Source organism: Martes martes, assembly GCF_963455335.1.
Source record: "Martes martes genome assembly, chromosome: 6".
Lineage (NCBI taxonomy): Eukaryota > Metazoa > Chordata > Mammalia > Carnivora > Mustelidae > Martes > Martes martes.
The window spans coordinates 10,177,887-10,194,052 of record NC_137893.1 but is presented as its reverse complement, the minus strand read 5'-3'; the positions used below and the strand labels follow the sequence as shown (position 1 = coordinate 10,194,052).

Genomic DNA, 16,166 nt, shown 5'->3' with positions numbered 1-16,166 from the left:
TCCTGTTCTTATTTCAAGTTCCCCCTTTCTTGCTTATATTCCTCTATATAAATCATAACCTGGAACACGTGACATGATTCAAAATGTGTAATTTATTTGTGGAATTTATATTATTTGGAATTTTTACACAGTGCATTAAATACTTACTTAGCAGTAGTTCAGCCCTCTTTCCGGGAAATAGGTTATTTTAAGCGAACATGAAAAATAGTGGCCCCCGCCCCTTGCCTAGATGCATTCTGAGAAATGGCTCCCCGGGTGACGTGCTGCCGGTGTCCGTGGCCAGCGTATGTATGCGTGTGCTTTCTCTTCCTACAGGCAAGGCAGTTTTCCCGGCATGAATCAGAGTGGACTTATGGCTTCCAGCTCTCCCTACAGCCAGCCTGTGAACAACAGCTCTGGGCTGATGAACACCCAGGCACCCCCCTACAGCATGACGCCCAACATGGTGAACAGCTCAGCAGGTAACCGCGTCAGCCCCGCGCTCTGGGAGCTGCCCTCCCCGCCCCCTCCTCTCCCCGTAGGCCTGCACCCGTGAACGGCCGGAGCAGTGGGATCCTTGGGTCAAAAGGGGACACACTCAACTCGTCTGCTGCCTGGAAACTTGCTCAGTCTATGTAACTGTTTCAAGACATGAGGATCACGTTATGTTTTGTGTGAATGATTTGCGCGGCCTCCGTGATTTTTTAATGGGTGGGCACATTCCCAGTGCCCCTGGGGACTGCCTGCTCGATGTATACGCTGAGTTCTTTTCCTCGTGGGGCATCATTCGAAGTATTGGAAGATCCCCCGACAAAACCGATGCTCCAGTCGGTGCAAGTTCACCTTTCAGAGGAGGGATTGAAGGGCAGAACCAGGGGCGTTGAAGTACTTTTTCACCTTAAAATAAATACCCGGAAATAGTTGTTCGTAAGCACTGTTTGCAGATCGTCTCCAGTGAGAAAGTCTATATTATTTTCTTAATGGATTGCTTTAAATTTTCCATCGTGTTTAACGTTTTCAACCCCCTTGGTGATGTCAACAACTGCGTTCTTACCAAAGCCCGTCCGGTGAGTGCAGTAAGGGGAATTCGTTTGTGCAAACACCAGGAATGTCTACACCTGTGCCAAGAGTCCGTGTTCTCAGATTCCGTAGGCCCTGAACCACCTCCCCACGCCCCTCACTGCCCGGTGGTTGAGGAGCGCTGCTCTTGAGATGAGGAGAGACTGTGGGTCGTAGCGGACCTGTCACCTGTCACTTTCGAGCGCCTGTTGGAGGGGCTGGCGCTGTCCCTGGGAGGATGCTCGCCTTCGATGAATACAGAGCACAGTGTAGCTGTTTGTGTGCGCCCCGTGAGGTTTCATGATGTGTTAGGGAAACACTGTGGAGTTAGAGGCCTGGCCTTTTCTTACTACCTTTTCTCATTTCCTCTGCCTTTCACCACCCCTCTGACCTTTGGGATTTTGAAAGGCCACCCTGGGAGCTGCTGTTTCTTTGCTCCAGGCTGGGCCTGCCTGCAGCCTCTCTGAGCTTCTGACTTGTTGGTTTCCAGGGTCTCATTTAATAGTGCCCTTCCCTGATTACACCTCTTTAAAAGTATGTGCAAGAGGAAGAACGAAACTAGCGGCGAAATGGAAGGTTTTTAAATAACTAGAATAGTCCTTCCTGCTATTGGTCATTCATCCCAGCAAGGTGGGTCTTGTGACGTTTGAGATGAAAGAGGACAGTCTTCGACAGTCTGTTAGCCGGAAGCTTCCCCTTCCCTTCTCAGCACTGTCCCAGGTAACAGTGTATTTGGGTTACGACATTACGTGTTTCGTCTGGCTCGTTGAAATAAAATTACTTCAGAGCATTGAAACTGCACAATAAATTTTCACCTACTATTAGCAGTACTCATTTTTCCCTTTTTCCTTTGGACCCCAGAGCCACAAAAATAACCAACCACAAGTAGATGGCACCGTGCCCTGCCTAAGTAGATTTATGTGTTCGTGGGGAATAACCAATTTAATGGAAATTCACAGAGAGGGTTTCTTTTCATTATTATTATTATTCAGATAATGCAGCTCTTCGTTACTTCCTGCAGAGGAAATCTGTTCAATGAGAGGCTATTTAGCCTCACAGTCTAGTATGGGCTAGTAAAAATTTTTTTTTATTGCGTTGTGTATTTCGAAACACTGAATTTTTAATAATTTAGACATTTATCAAATTTTCCTCTACACATTTAGGTGATTTTATTCCAGCTCTATACATCAAATGCTCCCTGATAGAAAGTAGTCATCTAGCTAGCACATCCAAAGAATATTAACGAGTTAGCATATACTGTGTGTCTCCTGATAGGCGCCCATCAAGCTGCCATCTCTGTGTTACAGTCTCTGAGGGAAACAGGAGTGGCAAAGGAACCCATAAAGTTACCGACTGGCTCCTGATGGGTTTTGGTCTGAAGGCGTACTCTTGGCTTTTTCTAGAATTGGGCCCCAAATGGCCTTCGATCATCATCACATCAGTCTACTTGTTTTGGGCCCATGCAGATCAATGACCAGTGATAAGGGCAAAACGTGTCCTCTCTGTAAGGGCACTTTTGGAGAAGGTGCAGATAACACCCCTGATGTCCAGGGCTGGCAGTGGGATTTGCTGAACCTGGACTGCTTATGCAACTGGCATTCCAGCATCCTCTTTGCAGAGTTCAGGCAGTTGTGATATAGACGGGGTTTGGGGCCAAAAAACATCTTCCTGTGTGGTGACAAATTGTTACAGGCTTCAGTGAGCAAGTAATTATTCAAATGGAGTCAGTGTGAGTATGAATGTGACAACTATTTCTTCATTTTAAAATGCAAGAAATGTGGGGTGCTAAGCAGTGGGGGGGATTTTTTTTCCCTCTAAAGGAGCTTTTTTCAAAAAAATTATTTGCATTAAAAGAGTGGAATTAGATAATGCAGTGGGCAAAAGTATAAGTCACGTTATAGCCTTATTAAATACGCCCTTTTATAATCCTTGTATTATTAGCTATGTTATATTTCTTTGTGTTTCCTTTTATAATATTCATTAGTTATATGCTTGTCTTCGTATAAACCATCATCTTCAGAGAAGACATCTAAATTCCAGAAAATCTATCTGCCATCTGTGGTTCTAAGTTTGCCTCCCTAGAAGCCGCTCTGCAAAATGTAGGGCATTTCCATCCGTATAACCTCCAGATAGTAAAGGAACAGCCATATACCCCTGTAGGCAGGCCTTCCTCTTACACAAGAGCCCTGTCGGGATTCCAGATCTTTCTGCCAACCTACCACGGCTCCGTCTCACAGGCAGTGTCCCATTGACGTCCGACCAGTATGGGGCAGACTAGCTCCGTTAACCCTCACAGAGGAAAAAAGGCAAGCTCATTACCACGGGATCGACAGCTTTCTTCCGTGTTCTCAAAGATCAAGAACCACGTGTCACCCAGAATGCTTGTTAAAATTTCAGATTTTGAATTTCTGGACGGTGCAGAAATCTCTGTTCCTAACAGACGCCTTAGGTAGTTTTCATAAGTGCTCCCTAAAGCTTAAGAACCCCGATTTGGAGGTACTCGGCTCAGCAGTCTCCTGGCAGAACCCATGCCTGCTTGTGGGACGTTAGCTGCTTACCAGATAATTTGCTGTTTTGAAATTTTTTTAAAAAGATAAAAAACCATGGCTCGCGTATGCATCCACCAGACGGATAGGTGGTGACCTTCTTGAGACTTCAGGGTCCTTCTCTAAGGACGTTTTGGCTCTTTAGCACTGTTGCTGATGGTTGGATGTCCAAGTGGTTTTTAAGATTGTTGGGGTTTTCGCTTGCTTGCTTGCTTGCTTGCTTGCTTGCTTGAAGTGAATGATTTTCGGTGAACTGCTGTGCTCCCTCCCCGATCAAAGATATGGAAGGTGTAATGAATGATGAAAACCTATTCTATTCAAGTGGGCAGAATGCAGACTGGGATTAGGCCGAGTCAGTTGGTAGCGCTGGCCTTGGTCGGCAGCTGGGGCTTTCTTGAGAGCACAGCAAGTGTGCTGGGTGTGCTCAGGCTGCATGTTTCCTTGGGCTCCCTGTCCGGAGAGAGGGGGCGTGGGTGGCAGTTAGGGTGGCGTGCCTCTCGCTCACGCTGCCCCTGTGGAGGTACGTCATGGCCAGGTGTCAGAAGGTTCTTGCCAGGCTTCTCCCATATCCTCCGTACGTGTCACGTCCACGGTGCTTTGCTCCATGTGCCCCATATAACGAGCGTCATGCCTGCAGACGTGTACACCTCAACAGGCCCTCCCGTGTTTTCCGAAACAAGGAATAAGAGATTCTGTGGAGGATGCACTATCATTTACCGTGAAAAGAACAAACCGCATGTGTGCTTCTGGTCCCATGTCTCCATCTTCCGGGAGTGACTTGGCCACCTTGTAGGAAGACTGAGTAAAGAAAGCTGAACGAGTAAGAGCAAATGTTTGAGTTCAGTTTTGTTCACACCATATGTTCTTTATGCTCCTCTTGAATATATTAAATCCAGGGTGGAATGGCTGCCTTAGGACCTTGACCCACACTTACTTTAGGAAATCATTCTAGCTCTTAAATTTCAGCGGTAAAGCCAGAGGCTAGCACTTGAAATGTATTTACAATACTCACACAGCACTTTCTGCAAGCCCGAGTTCTTTACTGCCCCTTTTTATGTCTGAACTTTACATACTGGATTACTGATGTCAACAGGAGAAAGAACGGGGCCTTGATTTAACACATCCTTACAACAGTGGTGGTCTCTCTCTTCTGGGAAAGGAGAAAAAAAAAATAGTGCCCCTGGAGTGTCATTGCCCTGGGAGGCATATAGCGCTTTGCAGTGATTCATTGAGAATTCTGGTAAGAAGTCAAAAATAAGCATTTCAACAAAAGGAATAGTAAAAGCCACAGTAAGGAAAGACCTTTTGATCCATTTAGTAAAATAAAATTTGGAGTGTAAGGCAGGAGTACTAAATACAGCTCTTACTCTCAATTCTGTCCTTATTTATCTCCCAAAATAATAAAGCAGTGCCACTTTTGACCATTTTTTATATTTGCATGTCCTAAATTCCCATTTAAAAATATATAATAGAGGGGCACCTGGGTGGCTCAGTGGGTTAAAGCCTCTGCCTTCGGCTCAGGTCATGATCCCAGGGTCCTGGGATCGAGCCCCACATCGGGTTCTCTGCTCAGTGGGGAGCCTGCTTCCTCCTCTCTCTGCCTGCCTCTCTGCCTACTTGTGATCTCTGTCAAATAAATAAAATCTTAAAAAAATAAAAATAAAAATATATAATAGAGAGTGAAGAGGTTTGGGGAATTTCAAACAAACATATATGCTTAACTTCATCTGAGTCTGATTTTTTTAAGTCAGTATAAATTATTATCATTCATTATAATAATACATCTTGGCCTACCTCTTTTTTTTTTTAAGATTTTATTTATTTATTTGACAGAGAGAGAGAGTTCACAAGTAGGCAGAGAGGCAGGTAGAGAGGGGGAAGCAGGCTCCCTGCTGAGCAGAGAGCCCAATGCGAGGCTCGATCCCAGGACCCTGAGATCATGACCTGAGCCGAAGGCAGAGGCTTAACCCGCTGAGCCACCCAAACACCCCTCGGCCTACCTCTTCATGCTTAAAAATGGTTCGTGGGTATGTTAACACACTGAATGCACGAAAACGAATATTACTATTTTCTGTCTTTCAACAGTAATATTTAGGTATAACTTATTATAAATTCTAACAGAACTATTCATTATAACCTTTGAAGGGGCAGGCCTTCACAGAAGCCGCGTGTCCTTGACTTTGCCACATTCTCAGGATGGCGTGGCTGTCATTCCTGTGTGACGGCTCTGTGCATAACTAGCGAGGACGTGGGGACTTTCCTGAGGAAGCTCCTCTTTCCACAGTCGTCCCGCTCTTTTTCCCCTTTCTGTTCTTCTAAAAAGGGTGTTTCTCAGTGTACAGATTTACTAATTCCCCCAGCGCTAGACCCGGGAGAGAAGACTGCATGAAAGCAGCCCCGGGCTGTGAGCGGGGCGGTCCTGGGGCGGTCTCTCTCAGCTGCTTTTCTGAGGTTTCACACATTCACAAAAATAACAGCATTTTTAGCTGATCCCAATAGATTTTTTCTCTGCAGCTGCATCACTTGAAAAAGCTTTTTGTTCCAGTTCTTAAAGTCTAAGTATTGAAAGTAATTTGGGGAAAAAAAAAAAGAAAGAAAGAAAGAAAGAAAAACATCCCAATTATGATTTGTGTGCGTGGTGATGACTTCAAGGGCTGACCGGGCGTGGACGGGCTGGGACCCGCGCACCAGCGTGTCCCGTGGAAAAGACGGGCGCTTCCCGGGGCGTCCACGAGCGCGCCGCCGGACTCCTGGGCACGTGGCGGGGTCGGCTTTTTTGGCAGGACCTCTGGTCTCAACCTGCCGTGATGCTAACGATATTAGCAAATTAGCACCGCAGAGCTTGCCAGCTAATTCGCCAGAGCCCTGCTCGCTCTCTCGCTGCTGTAATTAAAACTAATTATTTTCTAAAACATAGTAATACATGAATATGTGCAATAATCATTTTGTAGTGGCCAATCTGTGGAGCCTTTTTTAAAGCTGCTGCTTCTTCTCTTTTTCTTTTTTTTCCTTTTCTTTTCTTTTCTTTTTTTTTTTTTTTTTGTTTTTTTTTGTTTTTGGCACATTAGGCAACACACGCACTGCCTGGGAGGAGCCAGCACTTCTGTTTGCAGAGTGCAGAACAGGGCCTGTGCATGGAACCTTAGGTTTATTTTGCGTCGAAACAGGAATGTTTGCTGGCTTTCCCTCATTGACAAGGCTCTTCATTCTCTCCGCTCTCCCTTGTCTGCTTCCGTCTCCCCTCACACATCTGTTTAGTGTCGCGCTCCCAGCCCAGCACCGTGCAGATGGTTGTCACAGTGGGGTTCTGTAGAAATTCAGCTGTTAGTCCCCGGATGTCTACACTGATTCCCTACTGTAGCCTTGTTCTTCCTTTAAAAAGAAAGCCAGACCCTCCTTTTTAATTCTGAAATGTCTGTTCGTGTTCGTAATAAATGGGTACACATCAGTTGTTCCTTGGTGAATCTTTCCTTCCAAATCCTAGATGACCTTGATTGAATTTCTGAGCTTTGACATAGAAAATGAGTTTTGCCGGGAATCGTGACGTTGACTCTTGAGCAGGTTGGGGGGTCTGACCTGGGCATTTGAGCACCTGCTGGGCGTTAATAAATGTACACAGCCCCAGACCGAAAGGAAACCGGCCCCGTTGTAAAATCATTAGAAATCCTGTCCTTCGAAGATTACTTTTGGTTCTTGTTTTTCAAGTCACTTGTTAGGACTGTTTTCCATGACTGCAGCCTAGGCCGTGTGTGCTAGTTAAGCCTTTAAAATGAAACAATAGAAAATGTCGAGTGATTTTGCAAACCGTAGATTCTGTAAATGCAGGACATTAAGAAAGCATGAAATCTTCCAGTCACCAGGTAAAAAATACACACACCTGGCATTTCCTTTCACACCCAATGACCCACTCAAACATTGGACTTACCACCCCTCGCACCTGCTCTATTAAAGCTGTAGTAATTTTGAAAAAATAATATTGATACGAGTTGCCTTTCAGGGGCTTGGGTGTTGAGTAAAGGGTTGTGGTCTTTTTGTCTTTGGGATTTTTTTTTTTTTTTAAGTTACAAAAGGACTGGCAGAATGCTGTGCTGTGTAGGTTTCCATGAACCAGTGTGCTCTCGGTTACCACCTCTCTTCTCTTCTTCCTTCAGGGGAAATTCAGGTGTCCCACGCGTGTCTCGGTAACTGGGGTTAGCAGGAGCACGGCCCGCTGCCTCACATGTATAATCCTAAACTCTTTCTCCTGTTTTCGATTAGCATCTATGGGTCTTGCAGATATGATGTCTCCCGGGGACTCCAAGCTGCCCGTGCCCCTCAAGGCCGACGGGAAAGAAGAAGGCGCTCCGCAGCCCGAGAGCAAGTCGAAGGTACTTCCTTTCTCCTCTGCACGCGGTGTGGGGCCTGCCTCGCTGCAGCTGCCGTGGTGTTCTGGTCACTGGTGTCGGCCTCTACTTTTGTTGCCATTTGGTTTCTTCTCTCGTGCATGCCTCCATCCTGTGCACCACGTCTGTAGCTCTCCTCGCTCTCCCCCCACCCCCTCCATGGTGTGGATCTGAAAGTTACTAGTTCTTACGGCATCGAACTCACGGTCGTGGGAGAGGGGCGGAGGGACGAGACCCACCGGAGAGAGGCGCTCTGGGGGTGGGGAGAAGGAAGGGGTCCTGCCTGGTTTTGATACTTGCAGCCATTTTCTCTGCCTTCAGTTTATAGCTTCCTGTTTTGGCCGCCTCAGCAACAACAACATACTTAATATTTTGCTTTCCTGCCTTATTTGATAAATAAGGTGAACAGCTTTTTTTTTTCCTTTCTTTCTTTCATAAGGGGTAACCCATGCTTAGCATTCCATGTAAGCTTGAAATAAGCATGGTGGCTTAGTGGCCTTATCCAGCATCCAGCAAACTTACCAAATTATACTAATTAAGAATGTTGTTTTAATACCTTTATATGTGTGTGTTTTTGTGTGTTTGTCCATGTCTTTATATATATCCATTATATATAAAAATTAGTGTGTTAAACTGGATGTGCTTTTTGTTATTTTAAATAAAGTTTGCCCTACCTTTGTCATTTTTTTTTTTTTTTTATTCCTCTACCACAGGATAGCTACAGCTCTCAGGGTATTTCTCAGCCCCCAACCCCCGGCAACCTGCCAGTCCCTTCCCCAATGTCCCCCAGCTCTGCTAGCATCTCCTCATTTCATGGAGATGAAAGCGATAGCATTAGCAGCCCAGGCTGGCCAAAGACTCCATCAAGCCCTGTAAGTGGCTCTGGTTTTTTTGTGTGTGGTTTTTTGTTTTGTTTTGTTTTTTTTGTTTTTGGGGTTTTTTGATAATTAATTAATTCTACTTTAATGCTTGCTTATTTATTTGTTTTATAAGACTTTTTCTTCATAATTTATCCATGAAAGGGTTTTCTTGATAATTATGTCAGTAACGAAATGAGTAACATTGATGTAAATCGTAGAAGTTGATTTCTGTTAATGAAACGGTGTTACAAAGGAACACCTCTATACGAAGCATGCGATTGTGTTACTGGGTCCAAACTCCTTCACACAGTGACTTTGTTTAAATGTCTGATCTGTTGTGCACTTATAAAGATCTTCAGAATGAGCTACTTTTCCATTTACATGGGAACTAATAGCAGCCACGGAATAAATGACAAATTTGGCCTTTGGCCTAAATCTTTCATGGGCTGTTGTATCTGAAACATCTTATTTCAAAACTGCCTACCTGAAAATAGAGATATTACGCTCTGGGCACGGGTTAGCATAATATCAGCCCTGCTTTGTTTCAATCCACCTGTCAGAAATTAACAGAAAAGTGGTAGAAATGTTACCACGTGTGAATATTTGGAATGCTACTTTTGGATTAATAATATGTACCTACATTAGAACCAGTCGAGATAGAAAAATTCCCTCCTGTGCAAGACTGCTGATCGTCTTGAAATTAAGTGTTGATTTCCATATGATACGTTAAAAAAAAAAAAAAAAAAAAGGTAACCTACCTAGAGGGGAATTTTTTTTTAAGCCTTAATGTTCTTCTGTCCATAGAGCTTGGTCTTTATTTTCCTACTGAAGAAATTAATTCTGTGCCATTTAAAAAAAAAAAAAAAAAGAATAAGAATGGCACTGTAGTAACCTTTATTTTACATTCATATAGGGAATCAAAAGATCTGTTTAAAAAAAAACTTAACATGCAATTACTTGCCAAGAAGGCTTAATTAACACGCTAATTTTTGTAAGACGATGTATTGAAGAGTACAGCTCAGGAAAAGCAAGTTGGAGGGAAGAAGACTATGTGCAGAATCTGGCAATCTAGTCAAAACCCCAAAAGGAGGCTGCTATTAATTATCCATTCACTGGTTTAAACAGATAGAGCTGAAGGTTTGAAGGGTTGGTGGTTCCAGTAAATGTTTGTAAAATTCATGTGGAGCTCTAGCATAACCAGCATTTTCCTTTTCACAGGAAGAAAGGGCGATATTCGCTGTTACCTTCTCTGTAGACATGTTTCGCTTTTGCAAAAACCAAGATGAAATGAAAAATGCTCTAGGGCGGGTTAAGCAGAACTAGCAGGAAGGGGGAGTGCAAAGCCTGCATTTTGATGTCCTTGTGTTATTGGCTTTGAGTCTCAGAAGGCAGCCAGTGTTATGGGTGTTTTCCCCATAACGTACCCCGGTGTTGCGTTTTGTTTTGTCTTCATCATAAGAAAAGCATTTTTGAATCAGCCTACTCTCAGGTTAACAGGTGGAACTCAAATTACAACTTTTTGAAAACATTTGTATGTTGGCTCGGAGGGAAAAATTTCGGAGGTTGAAAATAATAATCTTTAAAACCTTAAGGTAATAATTAAGCATACTAATTAGACTACTAATAGATGATATTACATGTTTAAAAATTCCACCTTACAAAAAAATAAATTAACTAAAAAATAAAATAAATAAAAATGCCCCATTACCGACTCTGGATTTATAAAAATTGAGTGAGATAGTTATGATATTTTAACTTAATTAGTCAGCTACTGCCATACAATGAGTCCTTCAGGAAAGAAACTTCTATTCCAAAAAAGAAACCCCACTTTCCACTTAAATAGAAGAAAAAAGTAAAATGAATTGTTGACTTCATTTTCTGATTATAAAACAGTTATGTTTAAAACTGCATGCTGCTTTTCCCTTTTTCCTAAATATTTCCACATACACTGTCTCTTCCTGTACCATAACCATTTTATATGTAAGAGTTTATGGGGCACCTGGGTGGCGCAGTTAGTTAAGCGTCCAACTCTTGGTTTCAGCTCAAGTCATGATCTCAGGATCGTGGGATCGAGCCCCACCCCCAAGCTCCGGGCTCCAGGCTCCGCTCAGAGTCTGCTTGTCCCTCTCCGTCTGCCTCTCCCAACCCCTGGCTCGTGCTTGCACACTCTCTCTAAAATAAATAAAATCTTAAAAAAAAAAAAAAGAAGAAGAAGAAGAATTATTTACAAGCAAGCCTCTGGCTCCAGTGGTAGAGAGGGACAGAGGAGCTATGGTTCAAGGTAGGCTCTGTATGCAGAACATGGTCCCTGCCCTGAATGAGATGCTAATTTAGGAAGGGAACCAAAAGCGATTGTGGAGGGGCAAACCCAAGAGCATCTCTGCTGGCATCACACAGTTTAGGAATATTTGACTGTCCTTTCTGAGATGCAACTTCAATCTATACTTCAGTCGCCCTTCCCAGTGTCTCTGGTAAAACCTGTCTCACCGCAGGCCGGAAACGGACTACATGATGAAGATGTTCCGTGCTTTGACAGGGTGCTATGGACCAACATTGTTGTGTTATGGAACATTCTAAAATAAAAATAAACATTTGCACATACACATATTACCAGGCATATGGTAAAGACTGCTGAAATGTAAATCTGCCTGAAAGATTTGAGGCAAACTGTACTTATAGACTTAATTAAAATATACGCAAGGAAAACATTTGTGGTGCCATGAAGTCCTGCTGCAGTCTTCCGGCACTCCCCTTTTCTTTTCTGGGGTCCACGACAATTTTGGGCTCTAGGACACAGTATTTACAACACTGAAGCAGCGTGAGGTGGTCCCAGGGACCTGGAAGGGTCATCCCATCTTTCTGCAGGGCGGGTTTGTTGGCCCAAGTTCAGTGGGGAGAGTGTCCAATGACACCTATCCAAAGGTTACATCAGAGCTAATGTCTCTGAGCCAAAGAAAGTTCATGTTGAGCCTAATCAGCAATAAAGTATGTACCTTTATTTCTTATCACTTTTGTTTCTCTTAACGTCCTTTTTCTCTGTTCGGACACCCACATGCTAACTTTGGTCATTGGCTAGGAAACAGACCTTGAGCCGGGGAGTGGAGGTGGGGAGAGCCCGCCATAGGCACGATGATCCCTCCTGTTTCCAGTCTCGTTAGATTGCCTCCGCGTCCACTCAGCACCTTGCTCCCTGAAATCCTGTGTATGGGGTATTTTATTCAGCTGTGAATTCTTCCTTGGAGGGTGTTAGACTTCTCAGACCTTTCTCATCCATTCGACTACCCGGTCACAGAACGGATTCGACACCAGCCACCTCCAGTGTGCAGTCACCGTGGGTGGTTCAGAATCAGCACGGACCCTGCCTTGTGGGAGTCAGGAAAACGTAGGGCACACCAGTAATCCCATGCAAAACATACGCTTTTTATAAGCTGTGTAACCAAGGGCCACTGAGGACAGTCACTTAGACGGAGGAGTCCCAGGTGCCTCGGAGGCCTCTTCCAGGACCTTACGCGTCAACTGAGGCCCAACCACATTCTTTCATACAAATGCATTTTCCTACATTAGGGTGCCATAAAAATCCATAAGTCTTTCTTGAAGATCTAAAAACAATGCTCTGCAAAACAAGACAATTCATTTAAAAAAAAAAAACCATTGTTTTCATTAACCTTTTCTGACTTTATGAGAATGAACTGAGATACTCAGAAGTTAATTAAACTCAGGTTCCTTGAACAAAGAACGGCAAGAAAGGTGAAAATATATATAGCCAAACTAAGTGTACTGTTATTTTAGGCCCATCTGAGGGTAGGGGATACACTCTTTTCATAAATGGAACAACATCGGCAGAGTCTCCCTGCTCAGGTCCTGATTAACCGTCCTTCTAGAAGCCTCCCCCATTCTGGCTTTGGAGGGGACCAGGCCAGAAGTGGCAGGTGGAGCGTCTCAAAATAGTTTTAAATTGAAATGATTGCTTTTACTTCTCTTACCCTGAATGGAATGTCAGACTTTTCCCTCTCAGTTTTTCAGAAATGAAATGCAATAGGGAGGTTGCTGGGACTTTTTTTATTATTATTGATTTTAAGTGATAATGCTTTTCTCCTCTTGTTCTTATTTCAAATTTTCATTTTTTTAAAAAGAATTGGACCTATTTTTTACTGCTCCCCAAAAGGAAAAATATTTTCAAACTAGCATTTAGAAACCTCTTCATAATAACTGCCCCATCAGTGATGACAAAATTTCTGAAATGTGGTAAAAATGCAGTAGGACAGTTCTTTTCCTAGTCAAACATTCCTTGGGTATAAGAATATGGAAAAGAAATTTTAAAAACATATCATTTGTATATCAGTGTGTTCCATATTCTGAGTATGTATTCGGATGTGTAGCTATATATGAGGATATGTGTATATATTTTTAAGCTCGAATCTAAAGTAATTTTTAAGTGACTATCTCTTTAGCCTTGGCATCAGTATAAATTCTAAAAGGTCACACTTCTTTTATCTTACCACCCTAAATTTTATTTACATCAACTTGTATCACCCATTTTTTGTGTATTTAATGTAAAGATGTTAATGCCTCAATAATTCTGAGTCTGAAGGCTTAAAATTTCAGCAGCAGTAGCTCAAGAGAAGTACATGTTAATTAGGGGAGAAGCTGCCACTCACCCAGCTTCGTTAGTCTCATTCTCAGGCATCCTTTCTGAGGTCCTACTTTTATTGGGGATCCTTTGCAAATAAGGTAACTTCAAACTTCAGCGGCAGTCATGTTATTTAACCCCCCAAAATTTCAGCTATGCATTTAAAATTGTTAAGCTAAATATAATGGAAAAGAGTTACGAAAAACTCCCATTTAAAATAACAGCTATCCATTGCAAATGATAACTGGTAAATACACATAAGAAAATGAAGTCAGTTCTTGTTCCAGGGAAATCTTTATTGAGAATTTAGAAGTGATTTTTCACAATAACCCTGAAGTTGCACATACTACAAGTACCCAAATCATTGTTACAAATACAGAGACATAAAAGAAAAGAAAAACAGACACTTGGGCTGTTTAGGACCAGAAGTCTTAACCTTTCCAGATCCCATAACCCAGAAGGTGGGTTTAAGTTATACAGAAACAGTAACTTTTGACATTTTAGTATCAGATATAATTAGAAAAACAAAGACAAGAATTAGAGCATCAGAATAAACCACATGAGCCCATAAACCCATGTGTGTAAAAGTAAATGTATATTTTTATCCATAGATGTTCAGGGAGTATGAAATAGCACATGTGTTTGTGATTAAAGCATGGCTGCCTATGAAGTCTGTTAAAATAATTCTGTAAGAGTCCCTTGCCTTAGCAGAGAAGTTCAAGAAATCTTAAGTAAGGGAAGCTAGTCGTCATGAGTAAATGCCAGAACTTTAGCTGGACACTAGTCTGTAAAGCTTGCAAATGAGCATAAAGCCCACACCACGGGTTCCTGGGATTTGGGACCTACCTTACATTTTCTGGCAAGTCCCATATCGGCTTTCCTCCATATGCTTTAGCATTTTAATGAGGACACACATTAGCCATTCTTATTTTGACAAGAAGTAAGAGTCCATATAGTTTTGGGGGCTCTATAATATGACATACATGTGAGATTTTAAATTCACTATGGTTATTTTATGAGCGAGCACCCTTTTATTTTTAAAAATGACGTGAGGTATCATTGGAATCATGCCTTCTGGGATTCAACGCTTATATCAATCAAGTAAAAAAAAAGGTTCTTGGTTTTTTTGTTTTTGTTCTTTAAGTATATAAAGGGGGAGTTTGGGCCCTTTATTTAAAGTCAAAGTAAAGTCTTAATTATAAGAAAATGTATAGTTTGTGCCTGAACTAGTAGCCTTCATTCCTAATTGTTGTGTGATAGCAGTAGTTTTTAAATTTCTTCTCTTCTTGTATTTGGTAGCTCATTACTTTCTTCTCACCGTCTTCCCTTTTCCCTCCGCCTGCCCGTACCCACCCCCCCCGCAAATGTTCTTTCTGGGCACTAGAAGTCCAGCTCTTCCACCACCACTGGGGAAAAGATCACAAAGGTGTATGAATTGGGGAATGAGCCAGAGAGAAAGCTATGGGTCGACAGATACCTCACCTTCATGGAAGAGAGAGGCTCGCCCGTCTCGAGTTTGCCCGCCGTGGGCAAGAAGCCCTTGGACCTGTTCCGGCTCTACGTCTGCGTCAAAGAGATCGGAGGTTTGGCACAGGTGAGAGTGCATGAGTGAGCCAACGAGGAGACACCATACAGAAGCTCTCCCTGCAGGGTTCTTTGAATGTGCAGACTTACACTTTTTTTTTCCTTCCACAAGGAAAAAGCTAAGCCTGGGGGCTCCATGTCTGGGTGCTGCAGGGGAGAACACTAGAGCTCGGGACCCTGGTCCTGCCTCCAGCTCGCAGGGTGACCTCAGTCCATTTCTGTGCACCTCTCTTCTCATCTGGAAAGTCAGACAGCTGGGCTAGATCTTCCTTTAGGTCCCCTGACCGCTCTAGAATTGCATGGGCTCTGCCAAGATGCCACAGGAAATACTCCAGAAATGTTTTGCAAATGACCAAATTAATTGTCTGGATCAGTTGTAAATGCCATTGGCTCTCTCCCTCTGTCCAGAGCAGTGGATTAAGGAAACGACGTCCCATATCCAGCAGCACGTCCCCAGTACCCGGGCAGGAAGAGGGCCAGGGCTGTGCGGTGCCGACCCTGCCCTGGCCTCTCGGAGTCAGTGTTCGCTTTGTCTTGTACCCCGGGGGCTGCGCCTTCCTCACGCTGGTCCTGGCGCTGCTTTCAGCAGGGAGTCTAGTTGTGCTACAAGAGGAACAGGGAAAGGGTGTCCCCAGAGTGTCTCACGGCGTACTGGGCGCTGTGCTGTCCCTTTGTTCTGGCTGTGGCTTTCTGTATACCCATAAAATACAGGGGGCATCAGCCCCCAAGAGCGGAGGAAGCTGTAACAGGGTGAGGTGCGATCATGTGGCCCAGGGGCCCCAGGGTAGGTGCGGCCCGGGCTCCTGGCTCTGAGACACGCACTGTTCCCATCCACCAGCAGCTCTCAGCCTGCTTCTCCATTAGAAGTACTCCGGGAGCTTTAAAAACCTGCCCATCCCTGGGCTCCTATCCAGATCAGTGAGAGGAGCTGCTGTGGGCCCTGGTGGTCTAGTATGCAGTGTGACAGCCCGCGTTCCAGCCAGGTACCGCGGGTCGCCGACCATCCCAGAGTGAGTCCCCTCGTGCACAGGTGTCAGCGAGGGCCCGCCCCGGTCTCAGTACTGTGCAGCTCTGGGGGAGGCAGGAGAGGCCTTTGTTCTCAGCCGTCCCTGGGGGGCCGCATCCC

The 16,166-nt window shown here is 43.9% G+C and overlaps 1 protein-coding gene across 6 annotated transcripts in view; it reads left to right on the top strand.

Annotated features, from left to right (window-relative positions):
- The window catches only part of ARID1B (AT-rich interaction domain 1B), a gene marked incomplete at its 5' end in the record, with an annotated part of 439,771 nt that overhangs the window by 398,375 nt on the left and 25,230 nt on the right, over positions 1–16,166 (top strand). For 4 of the 6 annotated variants that reach the window (XM_080805571.1, XM_080805568.1, XM_080805569.1 and 1 more), the window contains 4 exons: positions 316–461; positions 7,842–7,951; positions 8,680–8,838; positions 14,841–15,050. In XM_080805571.1, coding sequence (XP_080661697.1) covers positions 316–461; positions 7,842–7,951; positions 8,680–8,838; positions 14,841–15,050 — 625 coding nt within the window. The remainder of the gene's footprint in view (positions 1–315; positions 462–7,841; positions 7,952–8,679; positions 8,839–14,840; positions 15,051–16,166) is intronic. The other 2 variants (XM_080805572.1, XM_080805570.1) reach the window with 1 other exon arrangement.